The sequence below is a fragment of the Stigmatopora nigra genome, chromosome 2, assembly GCF_051989575.1.
Source record: "Stigmatopora nigra isolate UIUO_SnigA chromosome 2, RoL_Snig_1.1, whole genome shotgun sequence".
Classification (NCBI taxonomy): Eukaryota; Metazoa; Chordata; class Actinopteri; order Syngnathiformes; family Syngnathidae; genus Stigmatopora; species Stigmatopora nigra.
Genome location: NC_135509.1, coordinates 7,657,959 through 7,684,706, shown reverse-complemented (window position 1 = coordinate 7,684,706; position 26,748 = coordinate 7,657,959). Strand labels below are relative to the sequence as shown.

Here is a 26,748-nt window from a genome sequence, read left to right as displayed (position 1 = left end):
TTTCTTAAATTTCTTATTTTATTTAAAAAAAAATACCCCCCTGTATACAGTACACCATATACAATACGGCTATACAGAGTGAAATTCATGCAAGAACAAAAAACTGTAAAATATGTTGTTTCAATGTAATATTTGTATTTTTTCCCCCAAAAAATCTGCGAAGCTCTGAGTCCGCGGTAGCTGAACCGCGAAGTAGCGAGGGAACACTGTATTTACAATTTTGGGTGGATTTTGTAACTTGGATCTTGTTTTCTTAAGTTGGAACACTAATTTGCATATCAAAGCTTTTTGTAACCTGATCTTTTCTTATGTAGATCCCTTCACAAGTAGAGGTAGTACACTGTCTTATTTTTGAAACCAGATGGTGTAGGCCAAGTGAAATAAGAATCCTACAGGTAGAGAAGAAGCCATAGATCTTCTGTTTTACGGCTTTGTTTGATGCTTTTTATGAGCAGTTGGCATTAAAACCGGCCATCATTTTTCCACCTCGTGGGCACGTAGACAGAAAGCAGAGCAGTTAACTCGACCAAGACCTTCTTCATGACGCGCCCCGTTAAATGGAAAATGCGGAGAAAAAGCTACACGGAATGTTTTGGTTGAGTGGTGTGAAAATGAGTTGTCTTTCCGTACCATTAACGCCAATGGATGCCCAATTTATTTGGTAATTTTCCCCATTTTTATTCAGGTAAAGCCAAAAAATCCGAAATAAACACATTTGTAGCACAATTTTACTCACATTTTTTTAATCTTAAGTGTCAGATAGGCCATATTTATTATAAAAATGAGTTGTGTTTCCGTCCCATTAACGGCAATAGATACCCAATTACTTTTTTAACTTAAAATGTCAATTTCATCATTTTTATTCAGGTAAAGCCAAAATATTGAACTAAACACATTTGTAGCACAATTTTACTCACATTTTTTTTAATCTTAAGTGTCAGATAGGCCATATTTATTCAAGTAAAAATGAATTAAACAAAAAAGAACAAGTTTGCAACACGAGTGTAAAGTTTGAAATAATCCAACCTGCTCAGCAAATCAGACTATTAAAATATGAATATGATTCTATACCTTTTGTCAGTTTTCTGCCTGTTTTGAGCACTTGATTGGCAGGTGAGTATAATTGATGCAAATATATGCAGTAGAGGAAAGTGAAGATTTTTACATGTGCAGGCAGCTCCTGTATAAGGTTACATTGATAGGAACATCTCATCAGTAGTCAATTGTTCCATCTTTTACAATTCTTCGCTATACATAATGAGATGTAATGTTGAAGCATGCTTACTATTGTCAAATTTGTGGTCCAACAATGTACCTGCTAACTAAACAGACACTTGATGCTGAGATAATTAGCACTCAAGGATTCATACGGTACACTCACGCTCCACCAACTACGCCGCAGGACGTGGACGTGCCCAAGCAGAAAAATGCACTTTGTTCACACACATCTACATAAAGTTAGTCATTATTCGGCATATTAGTCATAGTTGGATCAAAATAATGGTTGTGTGTGTTTGTGTGTGTGTGTGTGTGTGTGTGTGAGTTGTATGTAGAATTTAGCTGCATTAGGTGAAAAAAAGGAGAAATGTGAGCATATTTCCAATTTTTATTTAATTTAGTTTGTTTCGTCATTTAAAAATGATAACACAGTGTTCTTTTGACTTTCTTAAATTGATATTAATAGGAGTCTGAATAAAATAGGATTAAGAATAATATTTAATAATTTTACTTCCATTTGTAAAATTGGTTTTGGGGAAAGACTGACTTTTTATGTCATTTATTTATTGAATTGATTGAATTGATTGAATTTATTGAATTTATTGAATTTATTGAATTTATTGAATTTATTGAATTTATTGAATTTATTGAATTTATTGAATTTATTGAATTCGTTGAATTCGTTGAATTCGTTGAATTCGTTGAATTCGTTGAATTCGTTGAATTCGTTGAATTCGTTGAATTCGTTGAATTCGTTGAATTCGTTGGATTTGTTGGATTTGTTGGATTTGTTGGATTTGTTGGATTTATTGAATTTATTGAATTTGTTGAATTTATTGAATTTATTGAATTTATTGAATTTATTTCATACATTGAATTTTTAAAATATAAATAGTAATTGTTTTCTAATTCAGTTAGAATTTATTTTAGTGGAAATACATGACATGTCAGTGCATTGGCTTCACAGTTCTAGGGTCGAGGGTTCGATACCAGATGCGTCCACATTGGGTGGAGTTTGCATGTTATCCCTGAGCTTGTGTTGGTTTTCTCCGGGTAATCTGGTCTATTCCTACAAACCTGAAAAACATGCATGCTATGCTAATAGTACGCCAAAATGTCCCTAGCTTAAATGGTTGTTTGTCTTTTTGTGCTCTGCGTTTGGCATGTCGCCAATTCCGGGTGTCCACACTATAGTTAACTGGTATCGGCTACAACACCCCCGACCTCTATGAGGATATGTGGTTCATAAAATGAATGAATACATGACATGAATACCCAAGCATTTACTATTGTGACCCACAAAAATGAGCTAGTGGGCCACATGTGGCCCCAGGCCTTCGAGTTTGACACCATTTTTGCAACATCCACCAACGCCAAGCATGTACGTGATTTAGTTTTCTGCAAATATTTAATTTGATCTGCAATTTGACCGAAACAACACTGATCTTTTGTTTCTCCATTTTCCCCCTATTTTCTTTTACATATTAACCTGAATTTATTGAAGTGAGCTAGCGCTCTTATCTAAGATCCAAATCCCCTTTATTCATGGCCCCGTAAAACAAGCCCCTGCGCCAAAGAAGCCAGACACCTCATTGTCGGGAAAAGAAAAAAAACAAAAAAACAAACGGAGGAGCGCTCTCGACGCCCTTTTTCGGGTTGGAGCTCGCCCGGGGTCTGAAAAAGAAACATGGCTGGGAGAGATTCAACGACGCTCCAAATAAATAACTCCTATTTCCCCGAGGGGGCCGAGGCCAGGATTAAGTTGGATGTTTACCAAGAGAAGAGAGAAGAAGGAATGGCAGTTGAAATAGGAGTTGAGCTATCTTTCATTGGGAGGTGCGCTGCTCAAACAGGCTTTCATGCGCTCGTTTGTCTCTATCAGCGGCCATCTCTTAGTGTTAGTGCAAGGGGTGCCTAGCTATCTTTCTTCTCTTTCTGCCTTGGTGATGGAGGGCTAATTTCACTTTGTGGGCACTGTGAGTTTGGTGGACATAAGAAAAAGCTGCGGATTTTGTCACTTATTGAATCTGTGGGCGTGTTTTTTTTTTGGCTTGTGGAGCATGAGGATTTATGTCCATTATTTGGGGCTTTTTTTGGTAAATAGGACTGGCATAGATACAGTTTTAACACTACTTTTTTTACTCAAAAATGCCATATTGGTTATGTTTATTCAAGTAAACATGGGAAAAATCACATATTTGTAATCTAGAATGGCAGATTGCTTCTATTTATTCAGGTAACTATGGAAAAACATTACTGTACCCACAGATTTCTGAATTTAAATGTTATATTTATTCAGGTATATATGAAGAAAACCAAAATAAATACACTGCTTTACTCCCACATTTCTTAATCCAATGACTCATTTTTATTCAAATATATATGAATAAAACAGACACACATTTGTACCTCTAATTTAATAACACATTTGAAATCTCCTACTGGTCAAAATTATTCATTTATTGAATTTAATTGAATACCCTTATTGTCATTATACAAGAACAATGAAGGATTTAAAGCTTCATCTAAAAGCGCATACCGTATTTTCACGACTATAAGGCGCACTTAAAAGTCTTAAATTTTCTCCAAAATAGACAGTGCGCCTTATAATACAGTGCGCCTTATATATGGAAAAAACAGAAAACCAAAAATGAAAAACCACCACTGTCGGACATTAAAAAAAACACAAACGCCTGAACTGAAACAATACTGTTAAATATGCAGATGCAATCTTAGTTGACAACATCTTCCATCATATAGCTCCTCCCCCACTGCAAGATTTTACACAAAAAAATCCAAAACATCAACAATGGCTGGCTCTAGAGGTGACTGTGTAGCGAGTGAGTGCTTCATACCTGAAAGTCAATAGCAATTACCGTATTTTCACCACTATAAGGCGCACTTAAAAGTCTTAAATTTTCTCCAAAATAGACAGTGCGCCTTATAATACAGTGCGCCTTATGTGTGGAAAAAATGTCATTCATTCAGGGTGCGCCTTATAGTCGTAAAAATACGGTACATAAAACTTAGTCGTAAAAAAATTATATACAATAAAAAATCATTTCTTGCCAATGATTTAAACAATTTCCCTGTAGAGGCTTAAAATACCCTCACTTATTCACCCCATTTCATTATTCAAGATCAAGCCTGCTCCAATGTACCACCCAAACAAAACCCGCTAATAAAACACCCCTTTTCAGATGCCAAACATCCATTCTGCCTAGTACTAAAACTTTGGCATAAAAACCTAATCACCCGCCATCACCTTTCCCATCACCCAACAGCCCCCTAATGACAAATAACGAGAAATACCATTCCGCTGTCAAAAAAACCACGAAAAAAAGCAGCCACCCTGCCAGTCCACATCGCTTAAACACGTCAAAAATTCCGAAGGAATTCCAACAGCAAATTTGGCTTTGAGTATCCTAGCAAGTTGGTACACGGCACCCCGGCCAATAACAAAAATGTCGACGGTGTCAGCTGGACCCAAAAATCTTCCACAGAGTCATCTTCTTCACTGGAGTGTGAAATGATTTTAGCTCCCTGCTCATTATGGGATTTTAGAATGCATTATAGTTCGAGCTTTTATGGTGTGCCGCAGCATTAATTTAATTTGCCCAACTCACGCTTTGGTATTATCACGCTCAGTTCACGCTACGGGGGAGGAAGCCGTTGAGCCTTATCTCCAAAGGATAGAAACTACACTACCCAGCTCAATCAGGGGGACTCCTCTAACCATCAAACAACATTCCTGTGACGGACTCCATCTCTCTTTCTTCATTTCCGTCCCGGACCGTGATTGATGGAGGTTGTCCCGCTAGCCTTTTCGATATCTTTCCATACAAACATAGACAGATTCGCGGGTTTTTCCCGACTCACATCGGACTGAGAAGAAGCCACGAAAGTTTAATAGGAAAACGCTGTGAATCAGAACATTGCGACGGGGGGCAAGTAGTGGGAGCTCCAGATTTTTAAAGGTGCCTTGAACTCCGAGTCCAATCAATTGTTGGATTGGGTAAAAGTGAGGAGTGTTGTGAACAACTGTGACAAATTTGAAGGAAATAAAACTAATAATATTTCTATGATTTTTTTTAAGGTGGTCCGATGATAAAGTGGATAGCATGTCCGGCTTATGCTTCTGAGATCGAGGTTTGTAAGCCAATTTTTTTTTTAACCTTAGCATGTTCTCCCTAGGCATTAGTGAGTTTTTTCTGGGTACCACATTACAAAAGTATGCACATTAGGCTAATTTAATGCTAAATTGTGCAAAGGTATTGTGGTCTGTCTTCTTCGTGACCGAACGGTCTTTTGGTCGCCGGTCTTTTGGTCGCCGGTCTTTTGGTCGCCGGTCTTTTGGTCGCCGGTCTTTTGGTCGCCGGTCTTTTGGTCGCAGGTCTTTTGGTCCTTTTTGGGCGCCGGTCTCTTGGTTGCCGGTCAAATGTACTTGGATATTAAACAGTACTTGGATATTAAAATCTCTCTAATGAATATAATTTTGAGAGCTGGCTTCAACAGTAAACTCTCTGTCACCATTTGACCAGCGACCAAAAGACCGGCGACCAAACGTCCGGCGACCAAACGTCCGGCGACCAAACGTCCGGCGACCAAACGTCCGGCGACCAAACGTCCGGCGACCAAACGTCCGGCGACCAAACGTCCAAGCACCGTCTTCTTGTTCCCTCCGATTGGCTGGCAACCAATTCAGGGTGTCCAAATTTTTGTGAAATATGTCTCTATTAGTGTGCCCCCTTTTATTTTTTAATAGTTTAAATAATGCCACCATATTTAGTGCATTGTGGGATTGTGCATATTAAAAGCATTGCGGTGTTGGCCCTTGTTAAAATGGAAAAATGACCGGCTTTTATCGTGGTAAGGGCAGGCCAGCTTCAATTCCCATTTACACCCCAACTAAAACAAAAAAAACGTCAAAAATCCAACAGTTTGACAACCCTGCCTTAGAGGATATATATAATGTTGCGTGACCACGTAGTGACAAAACGTAAAGGAAGGACAGTTCATCCGGCGTCCACTCTACAGAAAGCCTGACACGGTGTGCTTAAGTTGCATGTATTGTGCTTCGTTGGCATCAGCATGTGACCGACGCGTGGCTTACAGGAAATGGCAGAGGAGGAGGATTTAGTCCTCATTTAGACAACTAATCCAGTGAGCAGCCCGGGCTGTGAGGACCATCATCTCCTGTCATTAGCGAGCGGCAAGATTAAGCAAGATCAATGTTTAGGACCTGCTGCGCCGCGGAAAAAATGGACCATTAAAACCATGACGGACGTGATTCGGGCTGCGTTAGGCTGTTTATTAGGCACACTTGTCCTATTGCTCGTTAACAGAGGTGGGTGTTAACTAGGATTGTCCCGATGGCGTATTTTTGCAAGACAGTCGAGTCTCGCCCGATTTTTGCGGATCTGCTGATACAAAATCAAGATCCAATATCCCTGTGCAACATTAAAACCTTATTATTAAAATGTTTTTTTAGCAAAAACTATCTTTTTTTTGCAAATCAGCTGTGCAATCACATTACATTTAAATATTTAATTTTCAGGAAGAAATTCATATATAAAATAGTTCAATGCTCCTCTTATTTTGAAAATATATATATAGCATAGTATGTGTATATGTATTTTTTCAATATTATTTTGTTGTTTGGAGCCATTGAAATTCATTCCAATAATAAAGGCTGGCATTGAATAAATCAGATTTCACTACCATTGACGCCGCTCAACGTCCAATCCGTTTTGACTGGATTCAATGGTCGCCAACAGGCCTCGCAGTCAAAGTGGATTAGACCTGTACTACTATGAATAAAGTCTTATCAAGAGTTAATTGAGTTACCCTATAAAGCCATTACATTGCAATGATACCAATACTACATAGTTAAACACATTAAGGCACCCAAAAAAAAATATATATATATACATCCAAATTACGGTAACGCCCGTTTGTGTGCGGAATTACTGAAATAATTCACATGGTAGCAGAAAGGCCAAGCAGTAATTATGAGTCAATAAAGTGCAAATGAAGAAAAACGGAGACGATTTCAGCGCTTCTCGGTGAATTATGGACCATCTTTAAAAGCCTGCCTGCCATTTTCTTCTTCTGTGTGCTTTTTTTTTGTGACAAGCAGCTAAAATGACTGCGGCGAGCTCTGGCCTCAGCTCCAGGTCTTGATCGTTAATGCGGGGCAGCGGCGCGTGTCTGCGTTTCCGCGGCCAGGCTGGCACGGCTAACGACGCAATGGCATCCCAATTGTGTTCTTTTCAGAACGGCTGGATCAAGGAATTAAAGCGGCCATTGCTAAAGTTCTTTGAAAGACAAAAAAAAACCTGATGTTTCTGAGAAACCACGACGAGCGCCAGAAATACGGTGCTCAGACGTTTGGTCGCTGGTCTTTTGGTCTCCGGTCTTTTGGTCTCCGGTCTTTTGGTCGTCGGTCTTTAGGTCGTCGGTCTTTTGGTCGTCGGTCTTTTGGTCGTCGGTCTTTTGGTCGTCGGTCTTTTGGTCGTCGGTCTTTTGGTCGCCGGTCTTTTGCTATCTAAGTACTGTTTAATATCTAAGTACTGTTTAATATCTAAATACTGATTAATATATAAGTACTGTTTAATATCTAAATACTGTTTAATATCTAAGTACTGTTTAATATCCAAGTACTGTTTAATATCCCAGTACTGTTTAATATCCAAGTACTGTTTAATATCCCAGTACTGTTTAATATCCCAGTACTGTTTAATATCCCAGTACTGTTTAATATCCCAGTACTGTTCAATATCCCACTACTGTTTAATATCCCAGTACTGTTTAATATCCCAGTACTGTTTAATATCTATGTACTGTTTAATATCTAAATACTGTTTAATATCTATGTACTGTTTAATATCTAAATACTGTTTAATATCTCAGTACTGTTTAATATCTAAGTACTGTTTAACATTTAAATGCTGTTTAATATCTAAGTACTGTTTAATATCTAAGTAAATTTGACCGGCGACCAAAAGGGACCAAAAGACCGACGACCAAAAGATCGACGACCAAAAGACCGGCGACCAAAAGACCAGCGACCAAAAGACCAGCGACCAAAAGACCGGCGACCAAAAGACCAGCGACCAAAAGGACGGCGACCAAACATCCAGTCACGAAAAATCAGGGCGTCGAATCACGGGCTGGTTTTTCCATTGGAACACGCCGCCATTGTCGGTTGTCTCCACTCGTCAAACCCGCCTACCGTCGTCTAAGCGGCGTTTTGCGAGGAAGGACGTGTTGTCTCCGAGGTGCTGTTCATCAGCTCGGAGAAGCTCGACATTATGTGCGCCTCAAGTACATGCGCTCCTCTAATCAGCAGTCATCTGGCAGGAATGGAGATGGAGACGCTGTCTATGCGTCACAAAATGGATTCGATTACTAGGCCCAGAAATAGGAGTCATCTCGGTACATTTGCTTTCTTCCTTTTCAACCTGATTATTCGTCAGGGAACTTTTTTGGATGTCATTCGCAACTCTCAATTTATCTGTTCGACAAAAGCGCCACTGCACTTCCACCACCCAAAAAAAAAAAATGGAAATACGTGTCCAATTTTATTAGCCAATCTCCTCTCTGTTTTGTGACTTGGAGAACACAGTGTTCCAGATTAGGGGTGTTCCAAATATTTTTCTTCCGTCTGACCAATGGGATTTCTGCTGAAATGAGCCGCACCTGAATGCAGTTGACTGATAGATTGGTGGAAATGGACAGTCCTCATTTTTTTTGGATTGGAACAATGTGGTCACTACGGCCATTGAGGACCACTTTAGACATGCTGTTCTCGATCAGTGGTGTGCGAAACTACTGAAGTACTGAATGGTAAATATCTTACATTTACAGCCCTTGGTTTTATAAGCAAGCATTGGTGATTAAAAATTAATTATATATCATCTGAGATTAAAACAAGGATTTTTTTGGTGCGTTTTTGACTAAAACCTTGTTATTTTGGTTCCTATGTCTCTGTAAATATGGCAACTAGCCTCCATGTTAACCATCTAACATTAGTATATTTTACTGTAATTTAGCCCCAAAGCAATTAGCTAAACATTAATTGTCATTTGGTCAAAGAAGTCTTCTAAAAAATGTTTGTACTGAAGGAAAATAGGTTAATGGTCCACTTTCTTATTTTGTTTTCTGCAAAAAAACTTAAGTTTTGTTCTGTAATGTTTCTTTGAGTTGTGTCATGTTTCAATTAATGCCAACCCAATTGAACTATGCCAATATTTAAGTGACTAGCGCTTCCTAGTGTTAAAGGAGAGAAGTGCAAATGAATATTGGCTAAACTCAAGCTTCTTGTACGGGCTGTGTTCAATGATAATGTTAGTATTTGCTCTACTTGTTTTGTATATTCTTTGTGTTTGTATTGAGTGTAATATTTGCTGTTCGTGTACAGTTCTTTTGTGGTATTCCACTCATTTATCTCAGTTAACCCTCTGGGTTTGTTTTATTATATTTTTTTCAACCATTGACCTTTTTGTCACGTACGCGTTTTATGACTGCCTTTTCATGTTCGCGTGTTTATTTGAGTTTAATAAAACTAAAATAAAAACTTACCACGTCACGTTAGTATGAGTCGTCTGCTCCGGGGTGTCCAAACATGTTTTTAACCAACGTGTAACAATTTTCTGAGCAATTTAACATCTGCGATATTTCCTTATTTACAGCAAATGACAAAAAATACTGCATTGAGGTCAGAGTTCAATTTGTAAACCCTTCAAAATGTCTAAGTGTCTGTATTTAGCGGTGCCCTTTAGTCCACCGGGAGCTGAGCACCGACCATTTTCCCGCTTACTTAATTGGACCTCGGGGGTACTAAAAGTTGCAAAACGCAACGGCATATAGACAAATAAGCACCACGGATCTTGACGCCAGTTCGGGTGAAAGGTGGGTAGATGGCTTGATTCATTGTGGTGTTTAAAGACGGTCCTATCAGTGTATTTTCGAGTCTTTGGGAAGTGACAGCGACAGTCTGGCAGGGGTCATTTTGTGACATACAAATTGTGGTTTAAAATGTTGTTTTGTGCGTAGAAGCAAAACAGCTCCCGGTTGAATCGATACCGTCCAATCGATGCGGCTCCTCCGCTGGGATGCCAACGAAAAGCTTTCCGACACGCGGGAGAGAGAAATTTGGATATGGAAAGAAAATAATGGAAGGGAAAGTCCTCCTGGTCCAAGGGATTGGACGTCTATTGCTATTAATGGTAGCCAATAGATTCATCTTCTTTCCAACTAAAGCAAGCGTAGCAGTGCTATACTCGTTTGAAAATATTTACCAAGCACATTTTTTGGCATTTGATAACTTGAAATAGCACAATCAACAGATTGTGAACCAAAAGCAAATGGAAATGACCCAAAGTTAACAGGAAGTAACCTCGAAAAATATCCTAAAATGTACTAATAGTGACTTAAAATTGGCAAAAAGTGACTCATAAGAATGCTAAATTGTCTACCATTGACGTTCTTTTTGTTCATTTCATGCCATTTGATGCTTTTCCTTACTTTTCCAACATTATTTCTAAGATGTTGCCTACACTATTTTACTTATATAACTGCAGTCTATTTAAATATGATCTAGACCACAGGTGTCAAAGTGGTGGCCCGGGGACCAAATCTGGCCCATGAGGCATTTTAATCCGGCCCACCGACATTGTCCAAATAATGTTTTGTTTTTTTTCTTCACTTTGTACTTCATACTTTTTACTTTGATGATGAGTATGTTAATACTTTAGTCCTTTTTTTCTGTTTATATTTCATATGTACTGTTAACAGATGCACTTTTTTATATGTATCATATCTTGTGCTGACCCGGCTCCATCTGTCAAATTTTTAAAGTCAATGTGGCCCCCGGGCCCAAAAGTTCTCCCACCCCTGATCTAGACGATCAGCCATCTTTTAATTAGTATCAGTACTTTCTCATCCACATTCAGCCAAACCCTCGTTCCAGGGGCACGAAATATTCCAACAAACCGCCTCACATCATGTCCAATGGGAAGAACCCAATTTAAAACGCAACACTCATCTGTCGAAGACAATATATGGCGTGCGCTGTCGGGGTGGGCCGCGAAATGTTTTGCCGGATTGCACCTGCCTCCTTGCTTTGCCGGTGGGTGACAATGCACGCGCTAATGGGCATCAATAATGTAAGCCAGCATGCAGCCGTGAGTGCCCTCAGCTGCCGTGAAAAATACCCCCCCCCCCTCCAACGTTCCTCCCCCCCGACCGCCATTGACGCCAAATGTATCACATGTGACCTTATCAAGGTCATTTAACACGTGGCGGTTTTTACAATTGTACTACACAAATATGAAGCACGACACGTTATAATTATGTATTTGTCGGCGGATTTCAAATCTGGGAAATGTTCTTCTGCTCGGGGTAATTTGAATTTGGAACTACGATACTTTTGTGGATGGCACGGTAGAATCTGCAATTCCTTAAGGCTTGTAGAACACAAAAATAGTCCGAGACGAATATGCTGACTCACTTTTGAAGTGGAAAACACTCCTGTAGGCCTCATGTGGGCTGACTTTTATCCAGCATTACAGAATATCTGTGTCATGAGATGATTTTTTTTTTACTGTATGCAGTGTCCAACTCATTTTTCATTACACTTAACTGATGAAGGTTGGTCGCTTTTGGGGTGTATTTTTTTGTTTTTTTAATTTTGATCTTGTTTTTACCTCTGTATGCTTGTGTTTGAGATTTCAATTGTACTCAGTGGAAGTAGTCTGGTGGCGCAAGTGGTTAATGCGCTGGTCTCACAGCTCTGGGGTCATGGGTTCAAGCCCAGGTCATATTAATGTAGATTTTGCATGTTCTCCTGGGCCTATGTGGATTATCTCTGTGTACCCTAGTTTCCTCCCACATTCCAAAAACATTCACGGTAGGCTGATTGGACACTAAATAGTGATTCAGGACTGGTCCAGATTCAGCTGGATTTAGCTCTAGCACCCCCTGCAACCCTAATAAGGATAAAGCAATTCAGAAAATTAGATGACATAAATTTATTGGTATTCTACAATGAGATTTAGAGCATTGCCCTAAAGTGTACACAAAAATATATTTATTCTATAAAAATAAAATGAGGTATAAAAGTGACTCAAAGTCAAAGATGAGAATTAAAAACTGAAGTAAAACATTACTTATTGATATGCATCTGGCAGCATTTTGCCATATTATACTGCAGTGACAGTTCATAATTGAGTCTCCCTTGTATCATTACTCAGTACAAAACTGATTTATTTCACCTGGTTTGATCCGCCCCCTCGTTTCTCAGCCAATCCGCTTCCTCTCAGCTCCCACACCTGTTCCTCACTGTCTCATCAACCTCTTTCAGTCTATTTACAAACTCCCTGTCGACCTCAGATTAGATTCTCTGTTTATATACTCATATATTATCTATATATTGTCTTCAATGCTCCAGATTCTGTCCACAGTAAGTTATCTAAAATTACTCTTCTGTTTTTTACCCCATGATTTTTGTCCTAAAACCTTTGTTTGGTCATCTAGTTAATATTTATTGAAGATCTTTTTAATGTACCCCCTATTCTTGGTATGTGTCCATCTGTCCTATCGTGTCTGTTCCCCAACTTGAAATGGATCGAGCAATCTGTCGCCATCAATCGTGGTGAAATTCTAACATCGTATTAGCGGGTAAACCCAGCTGTTCTTTTTTTTCCCCCCTCTGCTTTTCAAAGGGCAGTAAAGTAGCTCCGCCTATCTCGCCGATTGAGACAAACGATATCGAACGTCTGCCCTTTCGCCAACTATACGGTAGTATTGTATTTTCCCCTCTCTATCCTGAAGCCATCTGTTGGCTTGGCTCCGCCTCATTCCTCCACGCCCTGCAATACTTTGTCTTTTCTGACCTCTGAGCAATTTAAGATTATGTTCCGGCTAACACAATACCCCGACTAATCGGTCCGGCCTTCCCTTATCGTCTTCTGCAGGATACACACACACACACGCACGTATATACACACAAAAATACACACTTACACACACGCCATCTTGTTCCATTTTCAAGCTTTCGGATGTTTTTTATCCTTCCTCACCTTTGACTCTTGAAACCTTTTTCTGGCTTAAATCATGTGGTTGGCAGTTTTGTGCTGTCCTTTTGACCCCTTTAATAGCGCAGCCTTGTGTTCATTTTACGTATAATTCTCAATAGAATGTCGTAGATGTTTTCTGTAATCGTTTTGGATGGACATTAAATGTTAAGTTAAGGTAATGTGAAGGAGAAAATAAGTTTCTTGGGAAATCCCTGCAGATTTCATATTTTTTTTATTCATTTTGATGCCTTTTTAGGTCACTTTACTGTTGGCATTGGCTGCCATTGCTAATGATTGTTTATTTAGGTTGAAAAATGGTAACATGCAACCAGGATTATTTTTTTTGTGAACATTCAATGCTTGTTTTGTTCAAAATGTATAGTTATATACATGAAATCATAATAATATGAATACTGGTTTATAAAAAAAATGTAAAAACCCTAACTAGATTTTTTTAAAGCATGATTTTAGTTATTAATATATTTTTTAATCAGTTCAGAACAAAAAACGTAACTATATATAATGTCCAAGTAGCTACTGTAAATGTAAAGTGAAATACAGCTTTAAAAATTCATAAAATTCTATTTATTATCCTTGTTTTTGGTCTAACAGCGTTATTTTAGCATCTATTGAAGTTTAATCCATTGAATAAAAATGCTATTCTGACAAGAATCACCATCCTTATTGCTATTCTAGGAAAACCAATAACCTTAACCATAATAGCATCAAAGAAAAATGACTGTTTATTAATCACTCCCTTCCATTGACAGCAATTGACGTCCATTTCTTAACTAAGGGAGCTGAATATGTGCTGCTGACCCTCCCAGCCAAACAAAATTGGCCATCTATCCCTAATGAGACAAGCACACATCTAGCACTCATTCTCTACTCATGCCTCTATTTTTTAAATTTATTTTTTTAATACAAACCAGAAATTCTCCATCTCTCCAAGCTTTCAACTTGAAGGCTTCTTTTATCCTTTCAGGAGTTGTTTGTTTTGCTATGAACACCATTACAACTTAACCGGGCCATCCATCAAAGTGCCATTGTTTAAGTTTCAAAAAAACAAAAAATAAATGAATAAAAACACACCAAGTGTGTGCATCATTAAATTATGTAAATATGGCTACCCTCCCTGTGGAGGACACACAAGGTCCACTAATGTTTGTCTCCCAGATCCTAACTTGCATAAGCATGACTGCAACATGATGCAAATCCATCATACCTACTAATAATTCAATAACAATGAATTATTTGCAGTATTTTGCAGAGAAGTGCTCGACAGAATATAAACTGGTGAATAATAAAACAATGGGAATAATAAAATTTCAAGTACTAACTGATTACTAATGGTTGCAGATTTAAGAGACGAAAAAAAAACTACATTAGAAGTTGCACTTTTCAGGCTTTGATATATTTGGTTAAATCTTTCGGGCTTTCTCTCTGGGACGATGTGGGTTTTCTCTGGGTACTTCAGTCTCCTCCCACATCCTCAAAATATGCAAACTAAATTGTCTAATCTCATTTTATACCAGGCATGGGCAAACTACGGCCCGCGGGCCACATATGGCCCATTACACTTTTTAATCCGGCCCGCCAACGTTGTCCAAATGTTTTTTTAAATTATTTTTCCCCAAGATGGCGCCGTCACATGGAAGCCAGTGGCAGTAGCTCTGTCCACTGTTATTAGTTTTTTGTGTTTTACAGCCCATCTATCTTTTTTAAATTACATTTTAATATTTCTTAATACATTCCTTTTTACTTGACTTTGTACTTTATACTTTTTACTTTAACTATGAGTGAGGAGTATGTTAATACTTTAGTCCTTTTTTTCTGTTTATGTTTCATATGTACTGTTAACTGATGCACTTTTTTATATGTATCCTATCTTTTGCTGACCTGGCCCATATGTCAATTTTTTAAAGTCAATATGGCCCCCAGGCCCAGAAGTTTGCCCACCCATGTTTTAGACTGACTATAGTTTATGAATTGAATAGGAATTGGACGTCTACTGCTGTCAACAACACTGAAATATGATCATTCCATGCCAACTTTTTTTCCTATTTCCTGAGGAAATTGATTGTTTCCACGTTTACCTGGTTCCTTTTATTTTTTTATTTACCTGCTCAGTCATGCAGAATAGTGGATGTGAGTGCCTTTTTTTTCCTGCTAGAACGCTGTTTGAAATACTCCCACTGTGGTTGTTTGTGTTGTGTTATTTATTGAAAACGCATTCGGACAAAACAGGTTTTGTCAGATGACATGGTGAGAAAATCAAGAGAGGGAAAAACAACAGGGAACAGCAGACAAATAATACTACAGGGTAACGTTCGGGGGGTGCTTCAGCACTGCTGGAGTTTCTAAGGAAGTCATGGGAAAGTGCTCTTGTTTAAAAAATAACACATTCTTCTCTGCTTTTTATTCATTGAAGCCACATGTTTTTTCATAGCAAAAATCACCCACAGTGGCTTCATGGTTATTCATTCGCTCTCCATGCCGCTTATCCTCGCAAGGATCGTGGGGTGCTAGAGCTTATCCCAGCTAAGTTTTGGCAGTAGGCATGGTGTCAATTGTCAGCTAATCAACTGGGTGCAATGAAACAAATGATCACAATTAGACTTCCACCTAGTGCACAGGTGTCAAAGTGCCGGCCCGGGGGCCAAATCTGGCCCGCCGCATCATTTTGTGCGGCCCGAGAAAGTAAATCATTAGTGCCGACTTTCTGTTTTAGGATCAAATTCAAATGATGATAAATGTACATGACATTTTTTTTGGTTTTTAAAAACAATCACTGCATTTTTTCATCCAATTTGTGTGTTTTTAGTTCAAAGTGCATTTTGTAAAATCTAAAAATTAATATTTTCCGTTTTCCTCTTGAATATTGAACATAATTAAAAAATATATTTTGTTTCCATTTGAAATTAAAAAAAACATGCTTAAAAGAAATTTTCCATTACTAAGATAAAAAAAACTCGAATAAATATTGTTTTAGATCTATAAAAACATACTATTTAGGACTTGTGGTCCAGTTCTTTTAATCCAATTTTTAAAAATATAAATATTATAAGCCATGGCATAAATTCTTAAATTATTATTTTTTCTTAAATTGAAAACAAGTCCACATTATGCATTGCTTTCAAAAATAAGAGTGGCGAGTTGAAATCTTCATACTCGCTAAAAGTGGTCCACAATGAGTTGAAACTGCAGTATCTTAATCAGTAGAGTTAATTAGAAAATAGCAACGATGTATGACTAATGCATCAGTGGCGAAAAAGCGTATTCTTATCACACAGTATTCCAATACATGCCGGATTGAAAGTTTCCACTTAAATTATGCGCTTTGAGCTCTACTTTGTTTCAAGAACTGGAAAATATGATTTGATTCTTTTCAACACTTCATAAGTCAAGAGAATGCAATATATGGCGTGTTGATGAAACATGTTGCCGTAGAGCAATAACGAGAAATAAAAAATAGACTGCACAGTAGTATGTCATTGAGAACGCATAACTCCAATCCCGGCTTATCTGTACTGCGCCAGAACAGAGCAACTTTAAAGTGGCCGCCTCTACAAACCCACAAAGTAGAAAAAAAACTCAATGAAATAACAAATTTTTTAGAAGAGTCACCTAGATCATGCCAACTAGATCCCATGTGGGCTGGACTAGTTTATTCTTGGCCCAAGAAGTTACCGTATTTGTAGCAAAAAAAAAATTTGGTGATTAAATCAAGAAAACGGCTTATATGCGCATAAATTAGACTTGACATGCGCAAAACTGCAAGGTGACCAAAACGAAATGGAAATTCCGTATTTTCACGACTATAAGGCTCACCGCATTATAAGGCGCACCCTCAATGAATGACATTTTTCCATATATAAGGCGCACTGTATTATAAGGCGCACTGACTATTTGGAGAAAATGTAAGACTTTTAAGTGTGCCTTATAGTAGTGAAAATACGGTAAATGCTATTGACTTCCAGGTATGAAGCACTCATTACTTTACAGTCACCTCTAGAGCCAGCCATTGTTGATGTTTTAGATTTTTTTTGTATAAAATCTTGCAGTGGGGGAGGAGCTATATGATGGAAGATGTTGTAAACTAAGATGGCATCTGCATATTTAACAGTATTGTTTCAGTTCAGGAGTTTGTGTTTTTTTTAATATCCGACAGTGGTGGTTTTTCGTTTTTGGTTTTCTGTTTTTCCATATATAAGGCGTACTGGATTATAAGGCGCACTGTCTATTTTGGAGAAAATGGAAAACTTTTAAGTGCGCCTTATAGTCGTCAAAATACGGTAGAGAAAAGATAAACAGATAAAACGCTGACTAAATTTTATTTTGACGTCTATGAATGAAATTCAAGAAAAAAATATGGTATTTTTCATAAAACGTGGAAAAAAACTCACCTGTACCTGCCATTGCTCGCTAGGGATGGCGCCATCTTATCTCTAGGGATGCCAAACGAGATATGCAATAACATACGGTAACTAACTTTTGGTGTCCAATCTATTTTGGAGGGGCTAATGAATGATTGTCAATGGTTGTGAAAGATTAGCATTCAGAGCTAATATAAGCGAATTGGACATCTATCGTAGATTATCAAAATTGTGGTTAACCTTAAATAACCGCTATGTGTGAATGAATGCAATCTGTGGTGCATTTAGTGGAGCAGTAAGCTTAGCACCAATGGAACAATGTGTATATTGTCGAGCCTATTTTAAAGAGTTATTGAAAGAACACTAATACCGTCATAGTCCAGCCGCCAGCAATAAAAATGTTAATGTCAAAGAAGAAAAGGAGCCTGCTTGGAGCGTGTTTTTTAAAATGACAGATTTGCAGTGTGGCCATATGCCAACCGAATGTGAAAAGGAAGGACAATAATCCTCGCCTTTTCCGAGCCCCGCCATCGTACATATTGCACTATTTGTAAGGTCAGCACGCAGGAAGTGTTACTTGACTCGAATATTCTTCAAACTGATGGCCGAATGGTGTGTTTGGCATTCAGAGGGGGAGACGTGCTGGCCATTCTGAACCAGCAACTGGGGGCCTCGTTAGAACAGACTTTATTTTTTTGCTCCGATGACCAAATGAAACGTGTTCATAAATAGTGCAGAGGTAAATTAATACAGTGGATATGAGGTATTTGTCTCCTGAAAATCCAGAATATGTGAAAAAGGCATGATGTGGACTTATTTCGGGCAACCTGTTCTATTATACAGTCGTACCTCTACTTATGAAAGCTTCTATATATGAAATATTCAGGTTACGAAAAGCCTCAACGGGGTAGATAGAATCCCAGATACTTTAACAATCCAAGTTAGGAACTGTCAAGTGAAATCAAGCTTTCACCAAAACGGAAATTGACCTGTATTTTTCCTTCTTCTCTAGAGCTGCTCTTCCACTGTCTCGCAACACCTTGCTGGCTTCCTATTGGCTAGAAGGAATCTGCGTCTCCATGACGCACATCTATCCGACAGTAAGTTTCTAAATCGTATGCCTTCTTTGTCGCAGAGTTCTAACATGTTTCTCAAGTATTTTTGAGTGTGCCTAACATAATTTTAAATTGTTTATGTATGTTTACTAAGCTGCCACTCATATTTCCTCCCCATTGGAAAAATGTCTGTATTTCTTATTCATTTTAATGGATTAATAATGAAATTTTTGTATATATTTTTTCCTTTATTTCGCTTACGTATTCCATACAAAATAGCCAGACTTTTTTTCAAGGTGCTTTTAAGGGGCACTAATGATAATGATACAAAGTTATGAAACTTGCAGCTAATTAATTTCAAAAGTAGAAGTATTGCTTCACATATCATTGGCTACCATTGAGCTAGGCATTCAAAATGTTTTGAGATTCGTTTATTCGCAATCTTCCACTCGATATTCATTTATTATGCATTCCCTTTATCCTCGCCAAGAGATGGCAGGGGTGCTGTAGCTTATGCCAGCCAACTGTGGAGGACATTCTGAACCACCCTGTTTGCCAGCAGTAAATGACACTTTTGGAAGTCCTTCCATTTTTTTTCCTAGAAGGCAGTAGTACTTGTTGGGACAGTAACATAAAGCAGTAGAAGAACATTTTTGGAGTGCGCCAACCGCAATCGAAATGGGAATGTGGACACCAATGTCTCTAAATCCGTCACGCAATAGAAAGGCAACCACAAGGAAGCTCAAATCAGGTAAAGGAGACAACTTCAATCAGACATGTGTGCCAGGGGCCAATCAGGAGAAACATTTCTACCCTCTCAGACAAGCATCAGGATTCAGCTGGGAAGGCTGTAGTAAGCATAAAGGACAACGGCGGGCCTTTGATCAGGAAAGGGAGAGTTACCTAGGCGGGAGAGATCAAATGCAAGAAGGTATTTGAGTGTCGAAAGCGGCTTATTTTGCCCGTTGCATCCGGGGCGAGATATTGTCAGATATCCGTCTGGGTTTTCTGCCCTAGAAAATCTCCAGACATGGCTATGCAAATCGGCAACCCAATCAAGAGCGCAATTAGAATCTGGGAAAAGACAACTCTCCCTAGTGTATCAAACCAAAACAAGATTTCTTAATTATGAGTGTGTTCCTAAACCACCACCCCCCCCCCCCCCCCCCCCCGTCCATCCACATGTGAGCCCCCGCCTTCCACCCGCTAATTTGAGGGCTTGTCAGACAGTGGCGGTACCATTTCAAATCCCTCAGCCTAGAGAGTGAAGCGAGAGGGGGATTAGAGGGGTAATGCCAGTAGATGAGAGCGAACGGGCCATAGTGGTTTGCCACTCTGCAAGGATTAGCTCCCAAAACTACTTCACAGTCGCCAACTGTGTCAATCAAGGACATAATTCAGCCAGTCTACCAAATCTCCCGGCAACAAACGGTTGCTGGACTTTTTGAACTATTTGGAAAATGGCTGTTGCAAATCATCAAAAAAAGCTAATGCGAAACTTCTCTCATATCTTTATTTTTTTATTTTGGGGCGAGTTGAGGGTACTTTTTAGGGAACCAATGCCAAACCAACGGCCTTTGACCTCTCACCATCCGGAAAATAAACAATAGATGGCTGCACTTCCATTCGTGTCAGCTAGTTGGCAGTAGTCTGCCACCATACTAAAACGTAGCCCGTTTCAAATATTACTAAATGCTATATTTATTCAATAAAAAGAGAGTAATGCTCAAAAATAAGATTCTTTAAAATCTTTTACCCAATGGTGGTTACTATACTATATCTGGAATGCTAATGTTTATGTTTTTAACTGCCATTTTTTTTATTAAGTGCTAAAATATATGTATTTTTAATCCTCATATTTAGAATCCTGCAATTAAGCAGATTTAGCATAAAGCCGCTTTGGAATAAAATTGTAGAAAATGATAAAACGAAGCCCATATGTTATTCAAACATAAAACAATGTTTACATTAGTGCTGAATGAGCTTTCGAAAATATAAATGTACTCTAACGTCCAATTTGGTTTATTTTTTTTACCAAAGTAGTATACAAAAATTGCCATCTTTGTCTTAAAGGTAGATAAATTGGGATTGAATCATATCATATTGGTGGATATGAAAGATTACACAACCCTAACAACCAACATATAGGCCTGCTGTTGATTTACCCAGATGACTCAAATAAGGATAAGGGGAAAGGATGCTACTCAACTGGAAAGAAAAGTTGAGCTATTTGGCATCCACCAGACCTGCCAGGCTTGGCGGATGACTAATTCTGAATATGACCTAAATAAGAGCATGGAGGTGAAAACCTTATGTTGTGGTGTGTTACTGCAAAAGCGACAGAGCCACTTCCCCTGCTGGCAGGAATGAATGGAGCCGTTACAGTGAGATATTGCATGGAAATCTCATTTCCTCAGCAGGAACTCTGAAGATGGGTCATCCTGTATCGTGACAATGACCCAAAATAAATTGCCATGGTGTCAAAGAAGTGATCCAAAAAGAATATCGAGGTCACCAATTGATGCAGTTCCGACTCTAGATTTCAACCCGAAAGAAAACCTGTCAAAGTCCAAAGTTGCGGAAAGCTTTGTAAACTTCATAAAATGTCCTAACTTTTATTTGACACAGAACAGATTTTTACAATGGTTCTTATATCATGATGTAATTTATGACTCTGCAGGTATTGTGCACCCAAGCATAAACCACAAGGCAGTTTTTAGCAAGGAAGATGCGCCTGTGCCTTTAAATCTTTCACTGCTATTGACGTCAATAGATGTCCAATCTATGTTGACAGTCAAAATACGGCTGCAAATGCCATTAAAAAACAATCAACACAAATATTTGCTCAGATTATCCATACATAAAACTACAGTATATCTTCACTGATACTTTGAATACTGTCATTTTCGGTACTTGAAAGACTTTTGGGCAAAAATATGGTTTTATCTTTTTCAAAGTGGCAATGGAATGAATGTCCAATCAACAAGGGCCAAAAAAACAAGCATAGCAATAACGCATAACTCACATCAAAGGTACATAAATGCTCGTATACCCTCAAAGACCAAAATTGACAGCCACATAAACAGAATTAGAGACGCTTAATTCCTTTCATCCCGGTTCAATTCAGCCCGTAGAAGTACAAAACAAGTATTTTCCCAGCTGTTTATATATATGCCAGACCAAAGTAGTGAGAAACAACATTTTAATTGCAATGGAGATTTAAAAACAACCTTATGTCGTTTTAAAAAGTTTGAAATACTCTAACTTTTTTTTAAATGAATGAATGAAAAAATTGTGGCTCATATTACACGCATCCAAAATGGCGGTTGAGTGCAGAAGTATGAGCGATGTTTGCAGGAATTTCCAAAAAAGTTGAGTTTCCTATCTTGGATAATGTCTAAACTATGAATAAACTCTCACCACAGAAACATTCACTTCCAAATTTGTGTGCATTCTGTACGTGTAATTATAATTTGACATGATTTAAAAACACAATCCTCCATAATGTTTCAGTACCATTGATGGGTGTGGACGTCCACCAGTTACACTGTGTCCATCTCCCAGTCCAGATAAATTGGACGTCCATAGCCGTCAATGGGAGTGCACAAGTTAATGATCGACACCAATTAAACCTACCTCGTTTGTCCCGAATCTTAACCGTGAGTTCCACAAAAGGTTCCGATTCCCTGTCCAGCTTCCTTACGATGGTGATATCTCCAGTTTCAGGACCCACGGATACGGGAGAGCCGTCCAAATCCGGGCGAAGGAGCTGAAAAGACGCCGACTGGAACGTGTTGGAACTCAGGCTGGTGATTACCGAGCCTACGCTGGCGTCTTCGGACACGTTGAGGGACAGCGAAACTGCCGGGTAAAGTGACGCCCTCGGTGCCCGTCTGAGCCTCTCGACCTCGGTCGTTTTCCCCTCCATCCACTCGCGTGGAGAAAAAATCAGCCGTACGCGTTGACTGCTCTTGGGTGGCCATCCGTGATCCGTAGCCGAAACCCAGAGTTCCACGTCCGATCGCAGCCCCAGAATAGAATCGAGTAGCAAAACTTGGCCCGTTTTAGGGACTACGTAAAAAGTACTATTTCGGGGGAACGACGTATAGGTCAACCGAGCGTTTCGACCGCTGTCCGCGTCAACAGCTCGCAGTTCATAAACCACGCTGCGGACGCTTGTGGTGTCGTTTAAAGTGACACGCGTGGCTTCCGTGAGAGAAAAAGTCGGTTCGTGGTCGTTGACGTCCAAAACGTCCACTCGGACCCGAGCTATGTCCACCGCTGACGCGACCGGAGAAGAGCAGGTGCCGCAGCAGGAGGCCACTCTCAGCCGGTACTCCGAGCGCTCTTCCCGGTCCAGGACTCGGGAAGTTCGCAACAAAACGTCGCCCCGTTTGTGGTGTACAAAAGCGCGGAAATCACGGCTGCCAACACCGTCCACTCGGAAGGTGATTCCGGGTGTTGGGCAACGTTTCACCCCGTCGACGCGTCTTAGCGGAATCCTCAGGCCGATTACTTTGGAAGCCACGGGGGAGTTCTCCAAAATATGCCCGCGGAAGAAAGGCAGTCCGGTTGACGGCGTCCACAGGCAACACGTGAGCGACAAAAGAGGGAGAATCATGTTTCTTGCAAGTTCTCCAAAAGGCCGCCTTTGAGCGCTTCGGGGCGGCTGGAAAAAAATTAAAAAAACAAATAAAGAAACCAAAAAAAAATTTAGGGTAAGAGCTGCGATGTCGCTGCTTGGTTCCTTGTCGTCCTTCCGGGAGACGTGTTGAACTTGCGGCTTTTGGGGGACATGCCGAGGGCTTGTTGCCTTGCCCCCGCACGGCGCTGCAGGCTGTTTGGCTCTGCTTGCATCCAGCTTTCAGGACCTACAGCGCTGGACAGCGCCGTGCCGTGCGACGGGGGAGGAGGAGGGAGGGGGGAGGAGGGAGAAAGGGAGGGAGGGAGAGAGGGAGGGAGGGTGGGTGGAAATAGCGCCCCAGCCTGTGAGATGTTGGTCAATCGTTCTCCTTTTTTTTCGCCAGCACACACGTTGAGGGTGGGAGAAGAAGAAGAAGATGGGGGGTCTTGCCTTTCTGAACTCGTGTCACAAATCCACCCTGAGATTAAAATGTTCTCGACAGAAGGAAGGGAAGGAGGGAGTGAGGGAGGGAGGGGGGCAAGAAAAACCACTGTCACAGATGAGCAACTGGAAAAAAGACATATGTTGCTGTAAAGATGGACTTCCAGCACTGGCCTCGATACGGCTCGCTGGCTTTTGCTCTTAAATGTCGGGGGAAATTAAAGGGGGGCTTGCCAGGGCTGCCGTTGACGGACCTAGATGTCCATTTTGACCATTTGATTAAAAAAACATCTATTTACTCTTAGTTTTTTTATACTACTACTACTACTACTACCACTATTACTACTTCTACTATTTCTTCTACTACTTCTACTATTACTACTTCTACTATTTCTTCTACTACTTCTACTATTACTACTTCTACTATTTCTTCTACTACTTCTACTATTACTACTTATATTTCTTCTACCACTACTACTACTATTACTACTTCTACTATTTCTTCTACTACTACTACTACTGCTACTGCTACTGCTACTGCTACTGCTACTGCTACTGCTACTGCTACTACTACTACTACTACTACTACTACTACTACTACTACTACTACTACTACTACTACTACTACTCCTACAACTATTACTACTTTTATTTCATCTACTGCTACTACCATTTCGTCTACTACTATTTCTTCTACTACTACTACTATTTTGTCTACTAGTACTACTATTATTTTGTCTACTACTACTACTACTATTTTGTCTACTAGTACTACTATTTCTTCTACTACTACTATTACTACTTCTACTATTTCTTCTACTACTACTATTACTACTTCTACTATTTCTTTTACTACTACTTCTACTATTAATTCTACTATTACTACTACTTCTACTACTACTTCTATTATGACTACTTCTACAACTACTTACACTATTACTACTTCTACTATTATTACTTCTACTACTACAAATTTTACTACTACTACTACGACTACTGCTATTGCTACTACTACTGCTGCTGCTGCTTTTACTACTACTACTACAACTCCTATCATGACTATATTTCTAACACTACTACTTCTACTACTACTGTCTCCCTGTGAATCATCATCTTTCCTAAAGAAAATCCTCTAAGTAACAAGCCATGTAAAGTATAAATTTTACATGGCTCAACTTCATCACTTTCTGTAAATTCTCTTACATCCCGTCTTCATATTTGACATGCACGATCAATATTTATACGCGTGCGCGGAAGGATGTCCTACGGTGTATTCGCCCGTCTACGTCACTGTTGCGCTTCTTCACAGCTGATTTTGAATATTTATCAAACGCATACCCATTTAAAAATGGAATCCGTCATTGCAATTTTAGTGGAATCGGCTCTCTGCGGTAAATTGTTATTTTCAAGGCAATAACCACATGTGAGCCCCCAGACATTTCTGGGTGGCGGCAGCAGCTGGAGCACAAAGCTCATATTGCTTCGTAGCCGTGTTTTTTTTTGTTTATATGTGGGGGGGGGGGGGTGCAAACGGTCTATGTAGTGTCAAACCATCACTAGCCGTTCCGACTTTGTTAGTGTTTTTAAAAGTGCAGGACTGTGGAATAAAAATAGGATCCAATGCTTTCTAGAAAGTGCAATTTCTGAAGGCTTTTTGGTCAAAAATATTTGCCTTTCGGGCGGCCATGTGGTCGAGTAGTTAGCACATCCGCCTCACAGTTCTGTTAACCAGGGTTTGATCGCAAGTGTGTTAGGGTTAGTTGGAGTTTTGGTTGGTTTGTTTGCTATTCGGCTCTTGCGTCCCTCCAGGCTTCCCTTCCTCTTGTAACCAGCTATGTACACTTTGTAATCAACCCTTGTCTGTCTATTTAAACCCCGTGTCTTTGTTAGTCATTGTCGGATCTTCTAACTTCTCTGCTTTATGTCTGGTTGTATTTTATTTATTTATTGCTAAATCCTTGTTATTTTCTACAGATTCCTACATTAACAAGTCAAATTTTGTGAGAAAACTCCATTCCAAGTTCTCTTCTGCTTCCGTGAATTTGTGCCCTACACTACATTCCACGCTCGACATCGCACCCGAGACATAACGAGGTGAGTCCTTGGTCTTGTGTGGGTTTTCTCTGGGTACTCCATTTTCCTCCCACGTCCAAAAAAACATGCATTTTGTCGGCTTAAAGAGGGAAAACAACTAAATTACGGTGAAAAATATCATTTAAAAAACCAGTATGCCTTAGTTAGTTTCACAATGTCATATTTGAATGAAATTGTAGTTTCTCTAATTAGTGTCCAATCCCGCCCACTTTTCCTTGAATGATTTTATAAGGGCGGTTCATATCTGTAAATAAATGTCTTTCCGTTTCTACTTGAGAGAAGTTGAAAGGCCGCCATGCTCATAAGAAGCACAAACCCTTCATGATACGTTCTTCCTTTTAAGACGCAAAACATGAAAAAAGGTCATCGTCCGTCTTCCCTTACGGTTAATCAAGAGCCGGCCGGAGGGCATTATGCCGACGTACGTACCGCAAGAGAGCCCATAAACATCAATAAAGCAATCTTAATGAATTATTGACCAAATTTATTGCTTTCATTCAAAAACAGACCAATATTTCAAGGGCGACTTGTCGTTTTCTCGTGAACTGCCGTCGATGGTGATAGATGACCAATCTTTTGTCTCTTTTCAGCTTTCTGTTGTGATTTTAAATGCGTTTAGAGCAAGTTAATGTCCAATTTGTTTGAAGTGGGAGGTATGGTAGACTTCCAGATTAGATGGTTGGGTTTTTAATTCTGTTAAACTCATTTAACTGATTTAATTTTAAAATTTATGGACACAAGTGAATTTTTTAAATGAGTTTGAATGTATTTGCTATCGATAAACTCATTTAAACAGTTTTAATTGATTTGATTGGACATCCACCATCAATAACTCAAGCAGGATCAAACAAAGTCAGTCA

General features: G+C 39.3%; 1 protein-coding gene and 1 long non-coding RNA gene across 2 annotated transcripts in view; one reads left to right on the top strand and one right to left on the bottom strand.

Annotated features, from left to right (window-relative positions):
- The window catches only part of LOC144191252 (neural-cadherin-like), a 101,550-nt gene extending 77,976 nt beyond the window's left edge, over nucleotides 1–23,574 (bottom strand). The window contains exon 1 of the mRNA XM_077710888.1: nucleotides 22,366–23,574. Within this exon, the coding sequence (XP_077567014.1) occupies nucleotides 22,366–23,350 (985 nt within the window). The 5' untranslated portion in view covers nucleotides 23,351–23,574. The remainder of the gene's footprint in view (nucleotides 1–22,365) is intronic.
- Nucleotides 18,700–26,748, top strand: part of LOC144191310 (uncharacterized) — a 17,727-nt gene continuing 9,678 nt past the window's right edge. The window contains exons 1-3 of the long non-coding RNA XR_013325003.1: nucleotides 18,700–18,774; nucleotides 22,450–22,597; nucleotides 25,769–25,888. This is a non-coding gene — a long non-coding RNA (uncharacterized LOC144191310). The remainder of the gene's footprint in view (nucleotides 18,775–22,449; nucleotides 22,598–25,768; nucleotides 25,889–26,748) is intronic.